The sequence below is a fragment of the Mercenaria mercenaria genome, chromosome 11, assembly GCF_021730395.1.
Source record: "Mercenaria mercenaria strain notata chromosome 11, MADL_Memer_1, whole genome shotgun sequence".
Lineage (NCBI taxonomy): Eukaryota > Metazoa > Mollusca > Bivalvia > Venerida > Veneridae > Mercenaria > Mercenaria mercenaria.
In genome coordinates, this window is record NC_069371.1 from 48,538,691 (window position 1) to 48,563,260 (window position 24,570).

General features: G+C 38.2%; 2 protein-coding genes across 3 annotated transcripts; one reads left to right on the forward strand and one right to left on the reverse strand.

Annotated features, from left to right (window-relative positions):
* The first annotated feature begins 1,075 nt into the window (after window positions 1-1,075).
* On the forward strand, window positions 1,076-17,636 carry LOC123532076 (uncharacterized). Of its 2 annotated transcripts, none has more exons than XM_045313431.2 (3): window positions 1,076-1,339; window positions 14,626-14,820; window positions 15,323-17,636. In XM_045313431.2, the coding sequence occupies exons 1-3, from the start codon at window positions 1,305-1,307 to the stop codon at window positions 17,373-17,375; spliced, it is 2,283 nt and encodes a 760-aa protein (XP_045169366.2). In that variant the 5' UTR covers window positions 1,076-1,304; the 3' UTR covers window positions 17,376-17,636. The 2 variants fall into 2 exon arrangements, with proteins under 2 accessions (XP_045169366.2, XP_045169367.2); XM_045313432.2 differs by lacking the exon at window positions 1,076-1,339 and adding an exon at window positions 1,612-1,844.
* Window positions 17,637-19,912: 2,276 nt separating this feature from the next.
* On the reverse strand, window positions 19,913-24,292 carry LOC123531639 (proline-rich transmembrane protein 1-like). Its single transcript, XM_045312779.2, has 4 exons — window positions 24,136-24,292; window positions 23,013-23,197; window positions 22,542-22,670; window positions 19,913-20,538 (listed from the first exon to the last, which is right to left on the reverse strand). Exons 1-4 carry the CDS (start codon window positions 24,146-24,148, stop codon window positions 20,338-20,340), a joined length of 528 nt encoding a protein of 175 aa, XP_045168714.1. The 5' UTR covers window positions 24,149-24,292; the 3' UTR covers window positions 19,913-20,337.
* Between the last annotated feature and the right edge of the window lie 278 nt (window positions 24,293-24,570).

A 24,570-nucleotide genomic window follows, 5' to 3' on the forward strand; every position in this document is an offset into this window, starting at 1 on the left:
TTCATAATTTCATGTATAAGTAAAATACTTCAACTAGACGACATAACTATTTGTGCATCATTTGAGTTTTGCAGTACCTGAATCGACAATCTGAAGAACGTTAATATGCGCTGTTTTACGGCGATCCGTAAGGGCAGCCAGAGCTCCTTGTGAAAAAAGCAAAGCGAGAGGGTAGCACATCGTGCTTTTCGTTTTCTTTAGTGCGAAGATGCGGAAAATATGCTAAATCACAATGGCGAAACCTGAAGTTATGAAAATTTCGCAATTATTGTTATTTGTGTTTCGCCATTGTAATATCCCGCTTCGCCATACGCGAAGCCCAAGATCACGATGGCGAAGCACGGAATTTAAGATAAAAAAATTGCAATTTCGCGCTTCGCCATCTTGATCTCGCGCTTTGCATGTCGCTCACGCAGCAGGACACCCAAAGTGCGAGACGACGATGGTGAAGTATAAGATCGCAATGGCGAATCTGCGAAATAATCCCGGCATCTTCATCTTGCGCTTCACCATCGTGATCTCGCTTTTCGCCTTTGTGAGTTCACTATTCGTACGTGGCCATTATCACCGGGGAGATGATGGCCCTGACAGAACTTTGTACAAAGCTTTGGGTTTTTACCACCGTAGCTTTACGACTCTCCATAGCTTCGTTCAGGGAGCGTGCGCTGGCCTTAATGGAACGCCGTAGAACAGCGTCTTTCCGCATGGTACGAACAAGGGTTATACTGTATATAAAACAGATAAAATACAGGTCGGAAAAAAGACAACTTCAAAGGCTTACAGGTGTCATTAATGTATATCAGCTATTTTTGATATCCCGTAAAAATGAAAATCCCTAAAAGCTAAAATATGGGACTGTCTTACGATCTTCTAATTATATTTCCAAAAATCAATAGGTGATATCTATAATTGGTGTAATTGTATGCAGTGCACAGTACATAATGAAACACAAATCGATACAAACCTAACTTTATAACTGATACTCTTAAGCTAGCTCCGATTTCACCTTCAAATTTAAATCGATCACGGCGGTTCAATCTGTTTATGCTATTGTTCGTTTTTAAGTATGACATATCACTGCTCAATCTATAACACTTACATGCTAGAGTTACCCGAGAGTTATAATGAAAATATTGTGTATATTCTAGTAAATATATAGACATATCCTTCCTGTTTAAGCGTTTATAAATTCAGGAAATAACCGTATTTAATACGTATTCAATATTTTTAAATCATTAGACAGTCTGTTATTCAATGGATATTGACGTTTAACGTTGTTAAGTATAAATACATACAAATTCAAAATGGAGGTAGCAAACACGAAATTCAGCACTTATGGGTAAGGCAATATATTTTATCTTTGTAAGTTAAGGCTATATTTATGTCCTTTTAATCTGTTTACAAACAATATCCGAAATTTTTGATTAAATTTCGGTGAACATACTTAATAACGTCATAAACAAGGTATCTAAAGACGCTACCCGTTCTTTTTCCCTAGCAACCAGGTAAATACGAGCGACTTTATCCTTAAATAGATTGATGGAATATCGATCAAAGCTTGGTTATCAATAATTCATCAATTCTATTCTTTTCTTCCTGTATAAAATCATTATACATGTCAGTTTGTATAGCACGCTAAGGCATAGCACTGTTGCATGAAACATGATTATTTGAGAAAAAAACTTTAATTAAAGCGCGTCTTTCATATCTCTATCTAGGCCTAGATTTAAATTCAAAAGATTTTATTTTAATGTTCGCATTCTGGACTTAAATAAGCGGTACTAAATAAACAGCATTAAACCTCAGATAGTTAAGTTGCTATCTTGGAATAATTAGCAAATACTGTAAGTAATAAAACTATGTTAAATTATATATATTATAATAATTATATATGTATATGTCCCAAACATTGCAAGCCTGTTTGTAAACAAATAACATATACAAAGGTGTCCGGAATGTAAGAATGTTAAACCCGGGGTTAAAAGTTCAATTAATGATAATCTGAAAGCTTAATGATTATACTTTATAAGTACATGTACAATCCAAGCGTGAGTCATTTTGTATTATTATAGATGAAATCAACCAGAATGGCGATTTTTTATCCTTACCTGCTATATTTCTATAATGAACTTGTCCATCTTTCAATATGGACAGTACCATTAACTGTTCTTAAAAGGGGTGCTTACCAAAGAGGTACTGACTGAATGGCGAACAGTGCAGATCATGATCAGACTGCACGGATGTGCAGGCTGATCATGATCAACACTGGTCGCATAGGTAGAATCAATCGTGTCCAGCATGCAAAGGATTAAAGAGACTCTTGACGAACTTTTTCTGTCTCTCTTAAAATATGGGTTCTGTTGATCGGACCAGGGGCCGTATTCATAAAACATCTTGAGTTCTTAAGTATAAGTATAAGAAATTGATTATTTACTTAAGTATTACTTAGGTAAGAAATTTATTTTACTTAAGTATATTTGTTATTCATAAAACAACTTAATAAGTAATTCTTGGCTTTTATTGTGGACGAAAACATTAAAAAAAAAAGTAATTTCAGACAGATACAACATGCACAATTATGTATTTTAGTTAAGTTGGTCTGCAGTTCGCAGTTCGCAGTTCGCGTTTCGAATTGCGAACTGCAAACTGGTCTGCAGTTCGCAGTTCGCAGTTCGCGGTTCGAATTGCGAACTGTAAACTGGTCTGCAGTTCGCGATTCGAATTGCGAACTGTAAACTGGTCTGCACTTTACGATTCAAATGTCAACGTGCAGTCTGATCAACAATGCCCAGCACATTGCAGACAAGAATGCATTTCACAGTTGGTCTCAGTTCTCGTTTCGAACTGCGAACTGCAAACTGGTCTGCAGTTCGCGATTCGTGTTGCGAACTGCAAATTAGTCTGCAGTTTACGATTCAAATTTCAAAGTGTGCAGTCTGATCAGCACTGCCCGGCAAATTGTAGACAAGAATGCATTTCACATTTGGTCTGAAGTTAGCAGTTCGCGATTCGAATTGCGAACTGCAAACTGGTCTGCAGATCGCGATTCGAATTGCAAACTGTAAACTGGTCTGCGCTTTACGATTCAAATGTCAACGTGCAGTCTGATCAACACTGTCCTGCGCATTGCAGACAAGAATGCATTTCACAGTTGGTCTGCAGTTCGCGATTCAAATTCGAACTGCAAACTGGTCTGCAGTTCGCGATTCGAATTGCAAACTGTTAACTTGTCTGCGCTTTACGATTCAAATGTCAACGTGCAGTCTGATCAACACTGTCCTGCACATTGCAGACAAGAATGTTTCAGTGCAATCTTGTCTGCTGATTACAATAAAAATTTCAAAGTGCAGTCTGATCAGCACTTTCTTGCGCATTGCAGACAAGAATGCATTTCACAGTTGGTCTATAGTTCGCAGGTTGTGTTTCCAGTTGCGAACTGCAAACTGGTCTGCAGTTCGCAGTTCGCGTTTCGAATTGCGAACTGCAAACTGGTCTGCAGTTCGCAGTTCGCAGTTCGCGATTCGAATTGCGAACTGCAAACTGGTCTGCAGTTCGTGATTTGAATTCGAACTGCAAACTGGTCTGCAGTTCGGGATTCGTATTGCAAACTGTAAACTGGGCTACAATTTACGATTCAAATTTCAAAGTGCATTCTGATCAGCTAACTAAACAGGTGGATAACTCTAGTTACCCTAAACGGTGTTATTTTATGCTAAAATCTTTAGATAACGTAGGTAGAATCACCTGGGCTACTCAGGTCAAACACTTGTTATTTTTGTATGGTTTGGTTATGTTTGGGTTTCACATGATGTTGGAAATATTGACTACTTCGTTAGTATTTTTCGTCAAAGACTCATAGATTGTCATAAACAAAACTGGAAAGAGTCTATCGAAGAATCAAGTTGATGTCACCATTATAAACATTTTAAAACTTTATTAAATACAGAACGTTACCTTACAATAAATTTGCCATTTAAATACAGACTAGCAATGTCAAAATTTCGTTGTTCAAGCCATAAGCTGCATGTTGAAACTGGTAGGCACAACAATACACCTTTTGAATCTCGTATCTTCGTATCTGCCAATTTTGTTATAATAGAAGTAACACTAGTATTGCTGAATGTGAATATCATGCTTTTTTTCAATGTGAGAAATTTAGTGAGATCCGTAATCAGTATCTTCTTAATTGGTATACATCTGACAGAAGTATACAAAGTTTTTATAACATACTTAGCTCTGATAATGAAAAGGTGTTATATCTAACAGCATTGTATCTTGAGAAACTCTTAAATAATGTTTGACCTGTTAAATATGATATTCAGCAGCCTATGTTTACTAGTCGACTGTGTGCTGAACCTATGAATATGTATTTTAACTTATCCGATTGTATATGTATACATTTTGTGGGATCACAACTGTTTATATATTTACTTACTATATATTATGTAGTGTATTTTGGGCCGGAGGCCTTTGTTACATTTCATAAACTTTTGACTTGACTTGACTTGACTGTCCATCGCATTGCGGACAAGAATGCATTTCATAATTAGTCTGCAGTTTGCATTTCGCGTTTCCAACTGCGAACTGCAAACTTGTCCGCAGTTCGCGTTCAGAATTGCAAACTGCAATCTTGTCGGCTGATTACAATAAAAATTTCAAATTGCAGTCTGATCAGCACTTTCTTGCGCATTTCACAGTTGGTCTATAGTTCGCAGTTTGTGTTTCGAATTGCGAACTGCAAACTGGTCTGCAGTTCGCAGTTCGCGTTTCGAATTGCGAACTGCAAACTGGTCTACAGTTCGCAGTTCGCAGTTCGCGATTCGAATTGCGAACTGCAAACTGGTCTGCAGTTCGCGATTCGAATTCGAACTGCAAACTGGTCTACAATTTACGATTCAAATTTCAAAGTGCAGTCTGATCAGCACTGTCCAGCGCATTGCGGACAAGAATGCTTTTCATAATTAGTCTGCAGTTCGCATTTCGCGTTTCCAACTGCGAACTGCAAACTGGTCCGCAGTTCGCGTTCCAAATTGCAAACTGCAATTTTGTCTGCTGATTACAATAACAATTTCAAAGTGCAGTCTGATCAGCACTTTCTTGCGCATTGCAGACAAGCATGCATTTCACAGTTGGTCTATAGTTCTCAGTTTGTGTTTCAAATTGCGAACTGCAAACTGGTCTGCAGTTCGCGTTTCGAATTGCGAACTGCAAACTGGTCTGCAGTTCGCAGTTCGCAGTTCGTAGTTCATAATTCGAATTGCGAACTGCAAACTGGTCTGCAGTTCGCAGTTCACGATTCGAATTGCGAACTGCAAACTGGTCTGCAGTTCTCAGTTCGCAATTCGTAGTTCATAATTCGAATTGCGAACTGCAAACTGGTCTGCAGTTCGCAGTTCATGATTCGAATTGCGAACTGCAAATTGGTCTGCAGTTCAAGATTCAAAATGAAAATGAATTTGAAGGTTACTCTTATACTTTAAAGTAATAGGCAAGTGTTTGCTAAACATAAATGTGAAAAGTCTGCACTTCCTCCCTCTCCATTAAAACTGCAGACAAGAATGCATTTCACAGTTGGTCTACAGTTCGCAGTTTGCGTTTCGAATTGTGAACTGCAAACTGGTCCGCAGTTCTCAGTTCGCCTTTCGAATTGCAAACTGCAAACTGGCCTGCAGTTCGCAGTTCGCGATTCGAATTGCGAACTGCAAACTGGTCCGCTGTTCGCAGTTCGCCTTTCGAATTGCGAACTGCAAACTGGCCTGCAGTTCGCAGTTTGCGATTCGAATTGCGAACTGCAAAATGGTCTGCAGTTCGCGATTCAAATTCGAACTGAAAACTGGTCGGCAGTTCGAGATTCGTATTGAGAACTGTACACTGTGCTGCAGTTTACGATTCTAATTTCAAAGTGCAGTCTGATCAGCACTGTCCAGCAAAATGTAGACAAGAATGCATTTCACAGTTGGTCTGCAGTTTGCAGTTCTCAGTTCACGTTTTCAAATGCGATCTGCAAACTGGAAAAGTAAAGAAGAAATGAAAAATCTTGAAATGGAGCTTCTCTATCTTGCAGAATTTTTTCCAATGAATTTAGTAACATTTTTATGGAGGAGCCGCCCATATGAATTACCGGTGACGAATATAGATAAGCTTAAATATAAACAATGAAAACATGTAGAAGTTATAGCATGTTTGTCACGGGAAGTAACATTTCATGTTCTTTAAACTTAATAGTGACGTGCGCAGCGCATAGCGGGGAAACTAATACTTTTCCCTGGCGGTATCGTTTGCTGTTTAATTGAATTGGATATCCTCGGCAATGAACGTGTTATTACGAATATTAACGGAGATGTCCGAGGCACTTCATCCTTGCCCGTACAGTATTTGTGAATTCTTGTCATGTAGGTTACATTCTACCAATTCAATTCCTTATTTATTTCATATTAATAACAAAACACTCAGACCTCATTTTCAGCACTTTAGAGCATTTCAATGATATGAAAACCATATATGGCCATTTAGTATAACATGTCTTCTTATCAAAAATAGAAAAATATTGACATGTTTTATGTTGTATATAAGAAAAATAATCTGTTCTGAGAAACATCACCCTCTAAAAATGCCCCCATGAAAACAGCCGTTTAGCAATTACGCGTAGGTAGACATTTTTCGCAAAGAATAAAACTTATTCCAGGAAATTTGCAATGAAAATGGTCTAGATCTATTCTCAATACAATAAGCAATAAACATAAGCCAAACATTTAACTGTCACCTCCTCATGTCACTCATTATACCAGACTTCATCCATAGCATGGAACTACATTTTGGACTACTTCACATGTAACACTGAGTAGTCACTTCCGGTTTAGTAATTCGGCCTGTATGACCAATCTTCTTGGTTTGTTTTATGAGTATAAAGGAGAGCTAGAATGAGAGAAAGAAATTCACTGGTGTTCTCTTAGTACCTTTTACTGCCAAATTCCTTCTACGCTCAGAGTAGTTAATGTACTCTTACGAGCAATACAGTAAAATTCATAGAAAACTGAATTAAAATCATTAAGAATTCTTATGATTACTTCAATTAATTCACCAGTCGGTGTGGCAAGGAATATTTTGAAATATCTTTAATATTGTAGTTTGTATTTCTTTACAGAGCGCGTGAATTTTTTTTTTTTGTGTGAGTGTGAAAACTTTGTATTATTTTATCTTTATTTTATCAGTTGATATATATTGTGACATGTTTCAATGTAAAGACATTTACACCCATTATAAGGATCGTCTACAGCCAAGTATGGCATAATGTAACTCTTGAATGGCTTAAAGCCCAACTCGTTTACTGTCATGATGTTATAACATTTTTTCTTATAGAATGTTTTTAACTCAAATACATTTCTATTGTATTTAGGACTTATTAAAAGGTCATAAAACACATGAACTGACATATAAAAAATAAAATAAAAAAATCTTGTGCAGCTTTTGCAGTAGTGCGTTGTTCCTGTAAAATAATTCAGCTTTACATTGTGTGATTTCTGTTACAGTACATGTGTGTATATCATTTCAATTTTAAACAAAAATTATATTGCCCTTTGTAAATAAAATCAACGAAAGATTAATTGTAAGATTAATCAAAGAACTGTTTCATTTGACGGAATTTGCCCGGATATTGAAGTAACTAGCCGGAATGTTCAAGTCACTGTCAGCCCACTCAAAAATGCTCATCTCACGTCTGACTATAGCTCACCTGACTTTGGATTATTTCTGACATATAAAATATTCAGATTGTAACCTACAGGTCATGCAAGCTTGACATATCTGCGTCGAAGCCTGTATTGATTGTCCAGTCAGAGAGAGAGGCTAATTTGCGATGAACTGCACCTGAGACGGGCTAATTTTGCCATGAACTTTACCTATTTCTAACTTTCTGAAACAGAACAATTTGATAAATAGTAACGAATATTAACGAAAGTAGTCCACACACAAGCAAAGTACGCAGTCGTATTTTGACAGTGTTTAAAGCGAAATATACTGGACCTATTGTACAAAATATTCATAGATAGTGTCATATAAAGAAGAAAGTCCGTATAATCTCGTCCCTGGCAAAACCAGCATATTACATACATCTGCTAATAAAATACCAACATTTAACACTATTCTTGCCGCCGCCTTCGGATATGTCCAAAGGTAGCACTGGAATGGCTCATCGACAGACCCGTTTTATTGTCTTGGTATTATAATGAAATATGACATAAGAAATCTGCAAACGGTCAATACTAGAGCCTGGGCTTTGATCTTGGCTTAGAAACATTACTTTATAAATCTTGTTTGGTTTAATGTTAGTGGGGCTTTGATATGTGCAGGTGTCTAATACTTTTAGAGATTTTATCTATTTGTGCCATTGATAAGTAATTTGAATTAAATTGTCCATAACTAATTGGAACTACGACATTTTTTGTCGCAGTCGCAATTATGCACTCGGCACTAAGACCTACATGATTGGTCAACATACCTTAAATGGGCGTAAGAAGAGAGTTGTGTTGTTTGTCTGTGCAAAATGTAACCAATCAAAGTGTTTAAATGATCCAATGGGGCTAAAGTGATTGAATATATGTCTCGCAATTTCCTTAAAAAATATATGGACATTAAACAATAAATGTCAAATGATTTAGTTGTCTCCTTTATTTGTTTTAATGTCATTTTTTACCAGTTCCAAATGATCGCTAATCAAAGTTCAATGCATTATTCACAATTTTAATTGTAAACCGCATATACATTATGACAAAGAATGTTTAAAGTCCAGTGATTAATCCTTTTTTGTATTGTATTAAAAACCGCTAACTTCAGGCCGTCTTTACGTATCTTTAGAGAACATCAATTTTTCCTACAACTACTTTTCAGAAAAGCTCTGTTACAAATGATAATAACAAGAAAATGGGGGTTGGATATTCCTATTAAAATGCCTGCCAGTTGTGGTCTGCTACCCTTAAAATAGCGCATATTTGCTCTAGTCCGCACAATAAACATTTACTTCCAGTTTCGATCTGCAAAACTTGCCATGTGGGGTGTATGAAAATGTGAACTGTCTCATTCCATGTAGAATGTATTCCAGTAGTGCAAAAGTGTGATTTATTAAAGCACTCGTTCTACACGAATGTGCCCAAATAAAATGGGTAATGTTCCAATATACTTTCATTTTAAATATTGAACTGCAGACCAGTTTGCAGTTCGCAATTCGAATCGTGAACTGCGAACTGCAGACCAGTTTGCAGTTCGCAATTCGAATAATGAACTACGAATTGCGACCTGCGAACTGAGAACTGCAGACCAGTTTGCAGTTCGCAATTCGAATTATGAACTACGAATTGCGAACTGCGAACTGAAAACTGCAGACCAGTTTGCAGTTCGTAGTTTGAATCGAAAACTAGGAGCCGCAGACTTGCCGGCACTTTGCAGTTCTAATGAAGAGGGAGGAAGTGCAGACCATTAACATTAATGAGCCGTGCCATGAAAAAACCAACATAGTGGGTGTGCGACTAGCATGCATCCAGACCAGCCTGCGCATCCGCGCAGTCTGGTCAGGATCCATGCTGTTCGCTTTTAAACCCTACTGCAATTAGAGAAACAATTAGCGAACAGCATGGATCCTGACCTGATTGCGCGGATGCGCAAGCTGGTCTGGATCCATGCTGGTCGCAAACCCACTATGTTGATTTTTTCATGGCACGGCTCAAAATTTTATATTTAGCAAACACTGACCTATTACTTTAAAATATAAGAGTAACCTTCAAATTCACTTTCATTTTGATTCTTGAACTGCAAACCAGTTTCAGTTCGAATTCGAATCGCGAACTGCAGACCAGTTTGCAGTTCGCAATTCGAAACGCGAACTGCGAACTGCAGACTAGTTTGCAGTTCGCAATTCGAATCACGAACTGCAGACCAGTTTGCAGTTCGCAATTCGAATCGTGAACTGCGAACTGCAGACCAGTTTGCAGTTCGCAATTCGAAACACAAACTGCGAACTATAGACCAACTGTGAAATGCGCAAGAAAGTGCTGATCAGACTGCACTTTGAAATTTTTATTGTAATCAGCCGACAAGATTCCAGTTTGCAATTCGAAACGCAAACTGCGGACCAGTTTGCAGTTCGCAGTTGGAAACGCGAAATGCGAACTGCAGACTAATTATGAAATGCATTCTTGCCCGCAATGCGCTGGACAGTGCTGATCAGACTGCTCTTTGAAATTTGATTCGTAAATTGTAGCCCAGTTTACAGTTTGCAATACGAATCCCGAACTGCAGAGCAGTTTGCAGTTCGAATTCGAATCGCGAACTGCAGACCAGTTTGCAGTTCGCAATTCGAATCGCGAACTGCGAACTGCGAACTGCAGACCAGTTTGCAGATCACAATTGGAAAAACAAACTGAGAACTATGGACCAACTGTGAAATGCATTCTTGTCTGCAATGCGCAAGAAAGTGCTGATCAGACTGCACTTTGAAATTTTTATTGTAATCAGCAGACTAGATTGCAGTTTGCAATTTGGAACGCGAACTGCGGACCAGTTTGAAGATCGCAGTTTGAAACGCGAAATGCGAACTGCAGACTAATTATGAAAAGCATTCTTGTCCGCAATGCGCTGGACAGTGCTGATCAGACTGCACTTTGAAATTTGAATCGTAAATTGTGTCCCAGTTTACAGTTCGAAATACGAATCCTGAACTGCAGACCAGTTTGCAGTTCGCAATTCGAATCGCGAACTGCAGACCAGTTTGCAGTTCGCAATTCAGATCGCGAACTGCGAACTGCGAACTGCAGACTAGTTTGCAGTTCGCAATTCGAAACGCGAACTGCGAACTACAGACCAGTTTGCAGTTCACAATTCAAAAATATAAATGTATGAAATGTTTGCATATCAAACGAAACTATAAGAAATGTTTCAACTGCTACAGGAGTTCAACTTATATTTGAACAAAATACAGAAATATATGTTCAATGAGCTGTTTGCATTGAGATTGCAGTTACAGTAATAAATCATTCAACAACCAACACTTAAACAAGCATGGCAAAGTTGCAATCATAATTTACTGGTGCAGTTACTTCCATTTGCCCTATATTGCGATGTTATTTATATACATATTACCTAGAGCACCGCCTTGCGGGTGCAGACGCTCATCTGATATTTTTTTGTCTCTGTATAATAGAAATATAGTCCTACCTATGACTTTCTAAGTCCAAAAGGGGCCATAATTCTTGCAAAAAGCAATGTAGAGTTACGGTACTTGCTGTGCAGAATCAGCTTTTAATGGCGAATAACTGCTCCAAGTTTTAAAGCAATAGCTTTGACCGTAAAGGAGAAAAGTTGACCTAAACACAAAACTTAACAAAGAAATCTGATATTTACTAAGTCCAAAAGGCAATTCGAAACGCGAACTGCGAACTACAGACCAGTTTGCAGTTCACAATTGGAAACACAAACTGCAAACTATAGACCAACTGTAAAATGCATTCTTGTCTGCAATGCGCAAGAAAGTGCTGATCTGACTGCACTTTGAAATTTTTATTGTAATCAGCAGACAAGATTGCAGTTTGCAATTTGGAACGCGAACCGCGGACCAGTTCGCAGTTGGAAACGCGAAATGAGAACTGCAGACTAATTATTAAATGCATTCTGGTCCGCAATGCGCTGGACAGTGCTGATCAGACTGCACGTTGAAATTTGAATCGTAAACTGCAGACTAGTTTGCAGTTCGCAACACGAATCGCGAACTTCAGACCAGTTTGCAGTTCGCAATTCGAAACGCGAACTGCAGACCAACCATGAAATGCATTCTTGTCTGCAATGCGCAGGACAGTGTAGATCAGACTGCACGTTGACATTTGAATCGTAAAGTGCAGACCAGTTTACAGTTTGCAATTCGAATCGCGAACTGCAGACCAGTTTGCAGTTCGCAATTCGAATCGCGAACTGCGAACTGCGAACTGCAGACCAGTTTGCAGTTCGCAATTCGAAACGCGAACTGCGAACTGCGAACTGCAGACCAACTTAACTGATATCAATTATGTTTAAAGTGCTTTTATCTGAAAAACAACACTTTAATCGTACTCACCACGCTATTTTGTTTTCTGACGTAAGTAATTTCTTAAGTATTTAACTTTAAGCTGTTTTATGAATAGGACTTAAGTTTTTTACTTAGACTTAAGCTGAAATCACCACAAACATAAGTAAAATCTTCAACTTAAGTCAAAACATATACTTAAGATGCTTTATGAATACGGCCCCTGGTCTCGATTTTTCCCTACGGCCTGTAATAAGTAAGTTACAATATAAATTATTTATAGTAACAAGAAAGGGACATAATTCTAAAAAAAAACAAGAGTGCCTCATGGTGGTGAACAAATGTGCCAAGTTACATCAAAATTCCTCCATGCATAGAGAAGAAATGCTCCAGACAAAGTCATTCTTGAATTTGGCATTTGACCTCTAAGTGTGACCTTGACCTTAGACCTAAGGACCTAGTTCTTGCGCACAACAATCCGTCTCATGGTAGTGAACATGTATGCCAAGTTACATCAAAATCCCTCCATGCATGAAGAAGAAGTGTTCCAGACAAAGTCATTCTTGTATCCGACCTTTGGCGTCTATGTGTGACCTCGACCTTCCATCTAGGGACCAGGTTCTTGCGCATGACACTCCGTCTCATAGTGGTGAGCATTTGTGCCCAATAATATTCAAACCCTGTTTTGCATGACAAAGTTATACACCGGACAGGAAAAATGTCCCATTGACCTTTGATCTCCACGTGTGACCTTGACCTTTAAGTTAGGGTTCTAGGTGTTGCACAAGACGCGTCGTCTCATCATGGGAAACATTTATGCCAAGTAATATTAAAATCTCTTGATGGATGACAGTGTTCTAGACCGGACAGGGAAAAAAACCTATTGACTTTTGACCTACAACTGTGACCCTGACCTTTAAGCTAGGGGTCCGGGTTTGCGCATGACACGTCGCCTCATCATTGGAAATATTTGTGCCAAGTAATATTAAAATACCTTCATGGATGGCAGAGTTATGGACCGGACACGAAACAGACCCTGTTCATGCCATGTTAACATTTGACTGCCAAGTGTGACCTTGACTTTTAAGCTAGGGGTCTGAAAGTTGTGCATGACACATCATCTTATTATGAGGTACATTTATGCCAAGTAATATTAATTTCCCTTCATGGATGGCAGAGTTATGGACCGGACTGGAAAAAGCCCTGTTGACCTTTGACCTCAAATTTTGACCTTGACCTTTAAGCTAGGGTCCGGATTTTGCGCATGACACGTCGTCTCATCAAGGGGAACATTTGTGCCAAGTAATATTAAAATCCCTTAATGGATGACAGAGTTATGGACTGGACACGAAATTGCGGACGAACGGAAGGACGGACGGAAAGACGGACGGACAGAATGACGGAAGGACGGAAAAGCGCATTCCTATAGTCCCTGAAACTGGTTTTCAACCAGTAGGGGACTGATAACATTGAATAAATATTTTGTCATATCGCATTTTTTTTTTATTTTTACAATAAATATTTCAAAAGATAGAAAAATATATGAAACATTGAAAAAAATATTTCTGTTTTACAATAAATATTTTAAGGCATTGAATGAATATACAAAGATAGACAATAATCGTAGAAGATATAATATTGCAACACATTACACGCTATAGTGTGATAGGTATATATTGTAAATTATGTTTACTTATCTGTGTACATCACCTGACAATAAAGTAAGAGTCTCTTAAAGAGAGCAGCTCTATATTTTCTCGGCAAAAACTATAGCATCTGGAGTCAATATACAACATACTTAAACTGTATTTATCGCTTAAAAATAGGTATATGATATAAACTAAGGGTGTTTAATATGCACAGAGTGCTTAAAGATTACAAACATTACCATTTTCTTAACTTCGCTGAAGTTATTGTTGTCATCAGTGTAAAACGTTTAGAGTGGCCCGTACTTTAAATAGACTGATTCGAAATAGCCGAGTAGACTGTAGACGAGTAGCTTTAAAATTCTCATTTTTTGACATTACTCCTTATAAAAATCCCCGGTCTATAGTGTTTTTTTCTTGCTGTTGATAGGTCTATAGTCCAACGCTAAATTTTGTTGGCCTAAAGTCAGAACTTTAATTACATATGAAAATGTATGCCTGATGTCACGCAATGAAACAATTGCTTCCCGGTCAAAAGTCAAAGTTTTTCGAACTACGGACAATAGTTTTGACTATTGACTATTGGTCGTCAAGCCATTTAATAAATGTTTATGGTATAGTTTACATGGCACAGGTTATATTTGTTTTCAATATTGGATAAGAAGCTTGAAAGGTCTTTGCTCTGTAAATACCAGCTGACAATTTCAAGCCGCATGACAAAACTAGTTTGTTTCATTTGTCTAAACTCAATTAGCGATATTAAAATTTTCAAGTTATATAGTGTATGATGTGTTCGCCGGTATATCGCTATTTTGACGCAGGCAGTCAATGGAGGACAGAAAAAGTATATGCTAAATAACGTTTTAGCCTAAAATGTATGTATTCTTTTATGTTTTGATTTAAAATATATAAAATTATATTTTATTTCTATAGCAACGGCATGACGTTTGACCCCAACAAGGTCAGCCTCACCGATGTTGACCCTGTCAGCAATGTACCGTACTTACACCAGTCATTCGTCCTCCACACTTTCGTACCTATAAGATATGTCAGGCGACAGAAACCTTTCGACGATCCAATATTTACGGGAATGTATCCAGAGGGATACCGTATTCCAACAGTGCTCACGTATGTATTTTACTTACTGAAGAACATCTTAAAGTCATTGGCCTTCGTTAAAAAACTTTGCCTCTGTAAAAACATGTTGTAGAACAGGTTATGGCTTAAAATCAGACTAGTAGAACATCGTATGATTTTAAATGATTAAATAATACGTTTCAGTTAGTCTCCGAGATACCGATCTCAAACTCAAATATTTAAGGAACATGACGATTAGCATTTGTCATTTTGCATCTAGCATTAGGTAAATGGATAAAGCATTAAGTCACTGATATAATTAGCTAGTTATTTGAATTAGCACTTTGCAATCAGCATTTTGCATATATTGTTTCACATTTTGCAATTGAAAATAAGCATTACAGCATATTTTGAGCCTGCAAATCGTAGAAAAATTAGAGAAAGGAAATTCCAATCAACACAAAGTTAGAGAATATGTTTTATGATTATATATTTCTCTTTTTTGTTCATTTGAATGAATTGGATGCATACATTTTATATTGGCTTTTTTCAGAAATGATACTAAAGGAAACGTATTAAAAAAGACAACATTTGATGATGCTGTTATATGCATGATGGTGGGAAAGGAAACTGTGGGTCCGGATGACGAGAACGCAAAGGATATAGATATCCTCACAAATTTAGGGTACACACGCCCGGGATATCTCTATCTTGACCCTAAAGGCCAAACACGACAGGCAAAAAGTGCTCCTGCAATCTCGCGAGAACGGACGAAAACGATGTTACAGTCTGAGATCTCGTCACGTGGTACGTCTTCGAGAACTTACCTGAGAAAACAAAATCAAATGAATGACGAGTCAGATATTGCAGAAGAGAACGAATCGCTCACTCCTAGATCATTTTCAGCAAAACCCTCAGCAAAAACAAAACGGAAAAAGTTGCCGGACAATGTAGAATATGCCTTTGCACTTAAACATCCTTCTTGGCCGGAACCTGCTTCAGAATGGGGGACACGCGGTCGTAATTTTGGATGGCCTGGGAAAAGGATCGAAAAGAAGATCCTGTCGATAGGATGTCACGTGACCCCTGGAGCTCATCCAAAAAGCGAGGATCCTGATGGAATTGAATGGGAATACACATTTTATGAAGCCGAGCGAGTTCTTGATAAGGAAGCGATATCGTCTGTCCAGCGACAGTGCTTTATTGTTTTCTGTTTGTTATGTATGGAATGTCTGGAAAAGAAATCCGTTTCTCTACGTCAGCTTAAATCGGTGTTGTATTTTGCTTGTGAAACAACAGATCCTCAAATATGGCGGACGAACAAGGCTGTTTGCGTCAACAAACTTTTGGACAGTCTACTGGATGGAATTCGAAACGCTAATTTACCTGACTATTTTATACCGAAAAATAACACTTTAAGTCACTTAGAGAAAGAACAATTAGTCCAGTTAGATACAGATATTTCTGCTGCCCGAAAAAATCCTGCACAGTTCTTGTTGCAATACACAAATTCATGCGCATTTGTTAACATATTCCCTTTCTACTGCAACGTTGGTGAACTCTTTAAACCTTTTATGCTGAATGCAGACGAATTTTCGAAAAAGCAGGAAACCGAAAAAGCAGTCAGGGCTCTACTAACTGTAACTGATGAGTTATGCAGCAGTTTTTATTTGGACGCTGGCTTTGAGAGTTATGAGGAGTCGTATGAAGAAATCCACATCTACATACAGTCATTAATTGCTCACGGGGTCTCCGGTTTTGAAGAAACAATTGAGTACTTCATAAAACCTTTGCAAGGCGACAAAGAAGCTCAGAAACATCTTCAATTCTTACCCCAGTTATTGAGTCAGAAGAATATATCGCTCAGTGAAAAGTTGCCGAAACATGAAATTTGGCGCCCGATTAGAATGTGTCGTCTGCTTATACAAAAATTTGCAAACGGCAAGGAAGGATCTCATCTATTTGACCACCTTGGTTGCATGTATCACTCCGCATCGAAAGTGTTTGAAGACCAGCGTCAAGATACACTGAAGAAAGCAGACGCCGCTTTTAAAGATGCGCTTGGTAAGGACGATTGCGGAATTGGCACTTATGTTGACTATGGTCGATTCCTGTGTAAAACAAAGAAATATGAGGACAGTTTACCGCTACTGAGAAAAGTGGTCCTAAAAGAATTAAAGAATCCAGAGAGCATGAATTTCTACGGCCGCATGGAATCGCTAGTTGCTGACGAGTTTGTTCAAAGAGAAATAGAAGCAACAGATGGTTTTGAAATATTGTCGTGTGCATACGCGTTGTACCTCACATGTGAATGCCATATTCAGCTGAAAAAGAAAGGCGACCTAATGAAAAGCTTGAAACAGTTCGAGGATCTGTGCAGTCAGTTGAAGGACCCACAATCTTTGGCGTTGCTTGGATACACGTTGATGAAACTACACCAGTTCAAAAAGGCAGGGGCGTTTTTCAAGCAGGTACAAGAGCTACAGCCGCAGAATAAACTCGTGAAAGATAACATAGCGGCATGTGAGAAACATAAGGCTCGAAATGTTTCTGATGAGGAATTGAACCTAGACAAAAAGCTAACGAAACTAAGTTTATGGGCATAACATGTTGACACTAGTGTGTGTCCAAGTTTAAAAATAAGATTTTATGCAATGAATTTGTATTTACTAATGTGTTCTATGCTTAAAGTGCAACGCATTCTGCTATCCATTACGCAGTTGTTAGAACATTTAATCACGGACATACCTATCAACAATCACATTAATTATTGTTCTGGCACAATTTGTCTCATATCATAAGTTTTGTAGAAACGTGCAGATATTCTGAATTATGCCGGAACAAGAAATACATTTACAGAAAAAGTGTTTAACTTTTTTCGATCCCTACAATCACACTCTGTCTGCAGCCCCACCAACCCATTAGAGCATGTAGACAAGTTAGTGCTAGAACTTCATTTCACAAAATATTTTTCGCTACTGGAATGCCCAACCCCTATGTTCTGAGTGCTCTTTTCTATGACAGTTTGTATCGGGACTGCTTCAAAAGATGAGTTTCCTATTAACTATGCCGATTTGCACTTACAAATCGTCACATCAGCGCGATACTGGATAACTGCATTTATATGAAGAAGCACTTATCTATGATGATATGGTTAAATTATATATTATACCAGATTTATAGCACCCTTTTCATGATAAACACGTTCAAGGGCGCTTCACATAGCGCCAGGCGCAAATGCAGCCACTAAGGGCGCTAAATTCATCATCTACTAATACAGACGACGAGCGATCAGACCAGAGGGACAGATTGAAACAACGCCTACAGAACAGAGAGAGAGAGAGAGAGAGAGAGAGAGAGAGAGAGAGAGAGAGAGAGAGAGAAATTATTTAAGACACAGGCCTGTCCGGTTAACTTAGCCTTGCTCTTTACAAACGAAACCGTCTTTCCTGGGAAGAACCAGTAGTAGTTAGGTGGGAGACACCCAAGAGCATCTCAGAAATTTCCATTGCCAGGACTTGTATTCCGGAACCCCGGACCTCTGGATTAACAGTCAAGCGTGTTGCCACTATACCATCGGGCCATCCATATTTATAAAAGTCGATTCACTTCAATTGTAAATCATCAGGCTATATTCGACGAGGGACGATAAAAAATACCGAAAAAATCCCTGTAGACTTTACTCAGAAAACAAGTCCTTTGACTTTTACATACAGGATATGTAATCAATTTAAAATCTTATAAATTACAGCGATGCTTTAAATTTTATTTTCAGATCGGTTGCTCTTGCTTGATTTGCTTGATTGTCTTTTTTTTCAATCGTGCACATACTAGTATCAGTGCATATGTGCTTGATAATAGTGTAAATATCATAGACCCGCCTGCTTAGCTCATAGGGAGAGCACCCATCTACGGATCGCGGGGTCGTGAGTTCGATCCTCGGGCTGACCGTATGTTCTCCAGGACGATTTGATAAAAAACATTCGTCCTCCACCTCTGATTCATCTGTAGAAGTTTGCAGTTACTTGCGGAGAACAGGTTTGTACTAGTACAGAATCCAGAAACACTGGTTAGGTTAACTGACCGCCGTTACAGAACTGAAATACGGTTGAAAAACGGCATTAAACCCAAAACAAACAAACAAGTATCCTAGAGCACAAGTGATTTTAAGTTATCGTCCCCAACCACTTGTCAAGGGAGGCTCAAAAGTCGGAGAGATCCTCTCTATATCTCTAAAGGTGACAAAACACATGCCACGTAAATCATAATCTGGCCTAAAACGCTCCAATACTGTGCTCTGCGCGTGTATAAGTAAAAAAGTGAAATTTTACATTCAACCGACTGTTTCTATTGGTATTTGGTTTCAACAAAAATTTGTATCTCGACTGACTAAAGCAACATCGAATACAGGATGTCTATTATGTTTAAAGTGTAGAGATATCAATTCGCAAAAAAAATTATTTAAATTATCTCTAGGAAACACAGATCAAACTTCAACATCAGCGCTAATGTGTATGTTTAAACCTTCTAGCCTTCTGGCGGCAAGTTATTTTGCCTTTGCGACCAGTCCATTTTAGAAATTTAGTAGGGCAGTGGTAAAACAAGGCCAATAAGAATTGAATCCTTCACATTGTTTACTATACAGTTTGGGACTACAGTATGGGATTTTGGTCAGTAAAAAAATTCGCGTGCTGTCCATCAGCTTAAAACAATAGGTAAAGAATTTTTCAAACCGGTTAAACGATGCGTCGTGCATTTGACCCAATTATACAATACCAAACTTAACCCCTTATGAAAAAGGTGGGGTTCATATTAGTCCAGTTTTGAATACTGTTTGTGTGCCGAGACTGACCTTCTATTTACTAGACAAGAAAAACAGGTCTAATTCCCACCATCAGTAAACCTGTTAAAGTCGATACTTGTAAATTCTACCCGATCATTATGTTCGAATCCCCGCGATGGCGGAATTAGACCATGTTCTCCGCAATTCCTTTGCAAGCCGCAAAATCTAGTAAGAAATTCAGTAAGCTGTCAACGTGCATTACAAGGAATCAGTGATAGTGACCAGCATCTTGCAATACAATATTAGTAGGCTCGATTCGAAAATAATGTTACCGTTAGAAATAAATGTCAACTAAAAAGATATTTTTTAATAAATTTATAATGGTAATGAAACAATTGTATATTATTCCATCGATGTTTGGATGTCTTCCTTTGGTATCAATTCTAAAGGCGTCGTCGCCACTACCTCAAAGAAATGTTTTTAACTGCCGCCTCCAAACACATGTGAATTAAATGTCTATTGTCAAAATCCAAAATTATGCTTCAAGTTCATTTCAAATTATAAACCATACTGAATAGCATGATACAATCTCCCATACAGAGTTTTCGTTCTTCTACTTCCTTTTCTGTAATAGACCGATATGCCTTGTTACTCACCCCTAGTTTAAATATTTGTAAAACATTAGTTTTGTCGGGAACCAGGCTATTTCTGTAGCAGAAAGTAAAGTGAAGAACGACAACTTTGTTGAACAGATTGAACATGATGATTTAACGTTATAGATTGTCTCAACAGTAATCGCAGTCGCCGTTGATACAGCACGTGGACGTGGACGATGTAAGTACGACTCCGTATAGAATCCCTATGAATACAACAAGTACGACCACAGTAATGATGCCGATGACGTAGCTGATTCGCACCATTTGTCGGGCTTGGTTTGCTGCTGACCTCGCCGCCGCAAGGTCACCACGTGCAAGTGCGTCACGTGACTGAAATGTAATGAAGATTAATTAATATAAGTACTTGGTACCTTCGGTTTGACTGTTGATTCTTTTTAATATCGGAATTCTATATTGTGCATTAAAGTGTGAGTTATGCTATTCATCGGTTAGGTGTGTTGTATGAAGTTTTATATCTTCAGGTGCTTTGACGTAAACGACAGTTTTCATTTTCATCACTCTATCCTATGACAAGCATCACCTCCAAACCTTTCATAATAACAAGACCAAAATACAGGCTATTACACACGGTTGGTGTGCTTTAAGGCGATAGTGGCATACTAGAAGAGGTATTCGCAAGAGGGCTTCAGTCCGATGGCCAATACTGGTCTGTATGACAATATGGGCTTAAGATACATCAGCACTGTTTTATAACCTTTTATAGCATGCATTACCTCTATTGCTTTCATAATAACAATAAGACATGTAGCCATGAAGAAATATCAGCACTGTATATCTAATGACTAGCATTAACCCCCCCCCCCCCCCCCCCACACACACACACAAAGCTATGAAATAAGAATCAGACGTGTAGCTAAATAGCAACTTGAGCTTTGCATCGTATAACTGACGTATAGTCGTGGCTTTCATAATTACATTCAAACATGTAGTCCAGAAGCAGCTTGAATATTAAACAATATGACTTGCAATCATGAATGCCTCTAAGGCTGTTCGAACTTTTAACTGGCTGTTAAACTGACCGCCTGTTATATTTTGATTTGAAATATTAGCCATGTTGGGAGCCACCAGTATGTTTTAATTTTACTGTAAAGATGTTTTAGTGTTCATAACTTTTAAATCGTACATAAGTTTTCTAAAATGTCGAAATATGACCCTAAAACATAATCGACCGTTAGCTTAATCACCTGTTAAAGTTTCGAACAATTAGGCCCAAACATCATAGCCAAGTTGCAATATCAACCCTTAATGATATGACCGGATTTACCTCCGAGGCTTTCATAATGGCGATCAGACCCGTAGGCCAGAAGCAATATAAACAAGCATATGATCGGCGTTACCTCCGAGGATTTCATAATGGCGATCAGACCCGTAGGCCAGAAGCAAAATAAACAATCATATTATCGGCGTTACCTCAGAGGCTTTCATAATGGCGACCAGACCCGTAGGCCAGAAGCAATATAAACAATCGTATGATCGGCGTTACCTCCGAGGCTTTCCTAATGGCGATCAGACCCGTAGGCCAGAAGCAACAAACAATGATATGATCGGCGTTACCTCAGAGGCTTTCATAATGGCGATCAGACCCGTAGGCCAGAAGAAATATAAACAAGCATATAACAGGCGTTACCTCAGAGGCTTTCATAATGGCGATCAGACCCGTAGGCCAGAAGCAATATAAACAATCATATGATCGGCGTTACCTCCGAGGCTTTCATAATGGCGATCAGACCCGTAGGCCAGAAGCAATATAAACAATCATATGATCGGCGTTACCTCCGAGGCTTTCATAATGGCGATCAGACCCGCAGACCAGAAGCAATACAAACACTTAATGATATGACAGGCGTTACCTCCGAGGCTTTCATAATGGCGATCAGACCCGTAGGCCAGAAGCAATACAAACATTTAATGATATAACAGGCGTTGCCTTTGAGGCTTTCATAATTGCGATCAGACCCGTAAGTCGGAAGCAATACAAAGATTTAATGATATGACAGGCGTTACCTCTGAGGCTTTCATAATGGCGATCAGACCCGTAGGCCGGAAGCAATACAAACACTTAATGATATGACAGGCGTTACCTCCGAGGCTTTCATAATGGCGATCAGACCAGTAGGCCGGAAGCAATATAAACACTTAATGATATGACAGGCGTTACCTCCAAGGCTTTCATAATGGCGATCAGACCCGTAGGCCGGAAGTAATACAAACACTTAATGATATGACAGGCGTTACCTCCGAGGCTTTCATAATGGCGATCAGACCCGTAGGCCGGAATCAATACAAACACTTAATGATATGACAGGCGTTACCTCCGAGGCTTTCATAATGGCGATCAGACCAGTAGGCCAGAAGCAGCATAAGCATGCTATCCAAGCTTGTGTCGAGTAGTCCACAGGCGCTGGTTCATGATACACATTGCCTCCACCAACTTGAGCTACCTGTTAACATATTATGAAAGTTAACTTTCAATGACAGCAGGTAAAATGTCAAAAGATATATATAAAAAACATTTTGTATGAATATGTTAAACTATATTTATTTTTCTTTGCCATAAAATGCTTGTGAAACTGCTTGCACTCACTAACACAATTCCCTACATTGATTTTTTTTCCATTTTTTTTTTCATTTGAGTGGTAAACAACAAGTGCATGCAACTTTCTTGGAGAACTATATTTTAAACTTTATAGCGCGAAAATGATAGTAATGAAATCTGTAAGAAGTTTTATAGTTATTGTAATTATATTAGAACTAAAACATAAAGGCAAAATGTTCTTAAATACCACTATATTATTCATGGTGTGTTGTTGTCCAACAAAATAGCCCGGTTGAGGAGGATACCCTGGTTGAGGAGGATACGCTGGTTGCTGTGGGCTTGAGAAACCATAGTTTGTCTGTCCAGCTACAGGATTCTGCATGGAGTGCTGCTCGAACCCCGCTCCTGTACCTGGGTAGGGTGGAGGATTTCCTATAAACAAGAACATTGTTGATTTTGGATACTATCATAAAATTATATAAAAGTTAATAATAACTGGTATTAGATACATCATTGACAATAGTAATATATGTAATTGAATAGTTATGCATGCTCACGTTCTTTAGAGATAACACTTTTACCCTATCAAATTTCTAAGAAAGATTCGTCCACCATTCAATTTGGGCAGTGCCACCTGTTTATCAAAGGGGTGTTCAATGAAAATTTACTATAGGTGAATAGCAGCAATGCAAACCATGATCAGCCTGAACGGACTCGCAGGCTGATCATGGTCTGCACTGGTCTCAAAGGCAGAATCACTTGCCCCAGCAGAAGAAAATTATTATTATTCAATGAAAATGCCATTAAAGGTTTCCAGGGACTCCTCGGAAATACCTTAAATGATACAATACGGCGTGTAATAGACATAGTTTAAACATAAATATCTAACACAGCGCCATCTTTTAAATTTGCAATTAACAAAAATACACTTTGGACCAAGTTGACCGTTTTATTATAATTATTATTATTATTATTATTATTATTATTATTATTATTATCCTGAAATCCTACAAATTCAATTATTATAAGAACTACTGACTTCAAGTTTTGCGAGCGAGGCGAGCCGACAAGTGTAGATAAAATGTCTAAATCTCGATATTACACTATAAAAAGTGTACACTCGATGGATTAAAAAAGGGCGCGCACCGTCTGCGCCCCACCCCTTGGAACCACCCAGGTCGGTAACTCAGATAGTGCTAAATTAATACACTACTAAATTCCGTCCCATCAAACTGACTATGAAGACGTTAAACCCGAACACACACATTCGCAAACTGACTAGCACACACAAAGTAGTATACGAATCATTTAAATCCAGAATCATAAAAACCTATACATGATTTAACATAATAAATATAAATGTATCATACCTTTGTCTGCCATATTTTCCTTCCAACTGTGTATTATACTAAATGATAATAAATGATAACCTGATTTGAAAGTCGTTATCAAAAAATAAATGACACAATCGTGGTCATGTGATGTGTAAATTAAATAAACAGTAGGGGACTAACGCTTGGTTGTGAAACAGTGTTTATTTACTGATGTTAATTTGTTTTAAAATGTTCATTTGACCTTGAATAAAGTTAATTAAGTCTAAAATATTCCAAAACACATAGCTACTCAAGTTAAATTTCCTTAGTTTCTCTTTGCGTTTTTTTGTTGTTTCTTTTTTTTTTTTCAAAAAAAAAAAACAATCAATTTTTCATAGCTAAAATATTGTCATGTAGGACTAACTATAGCTGTCCAACAGCGCTCGCGTGCCAATAGCAACGCCCGTCTTGAATACCACCAAGTTCTATTAA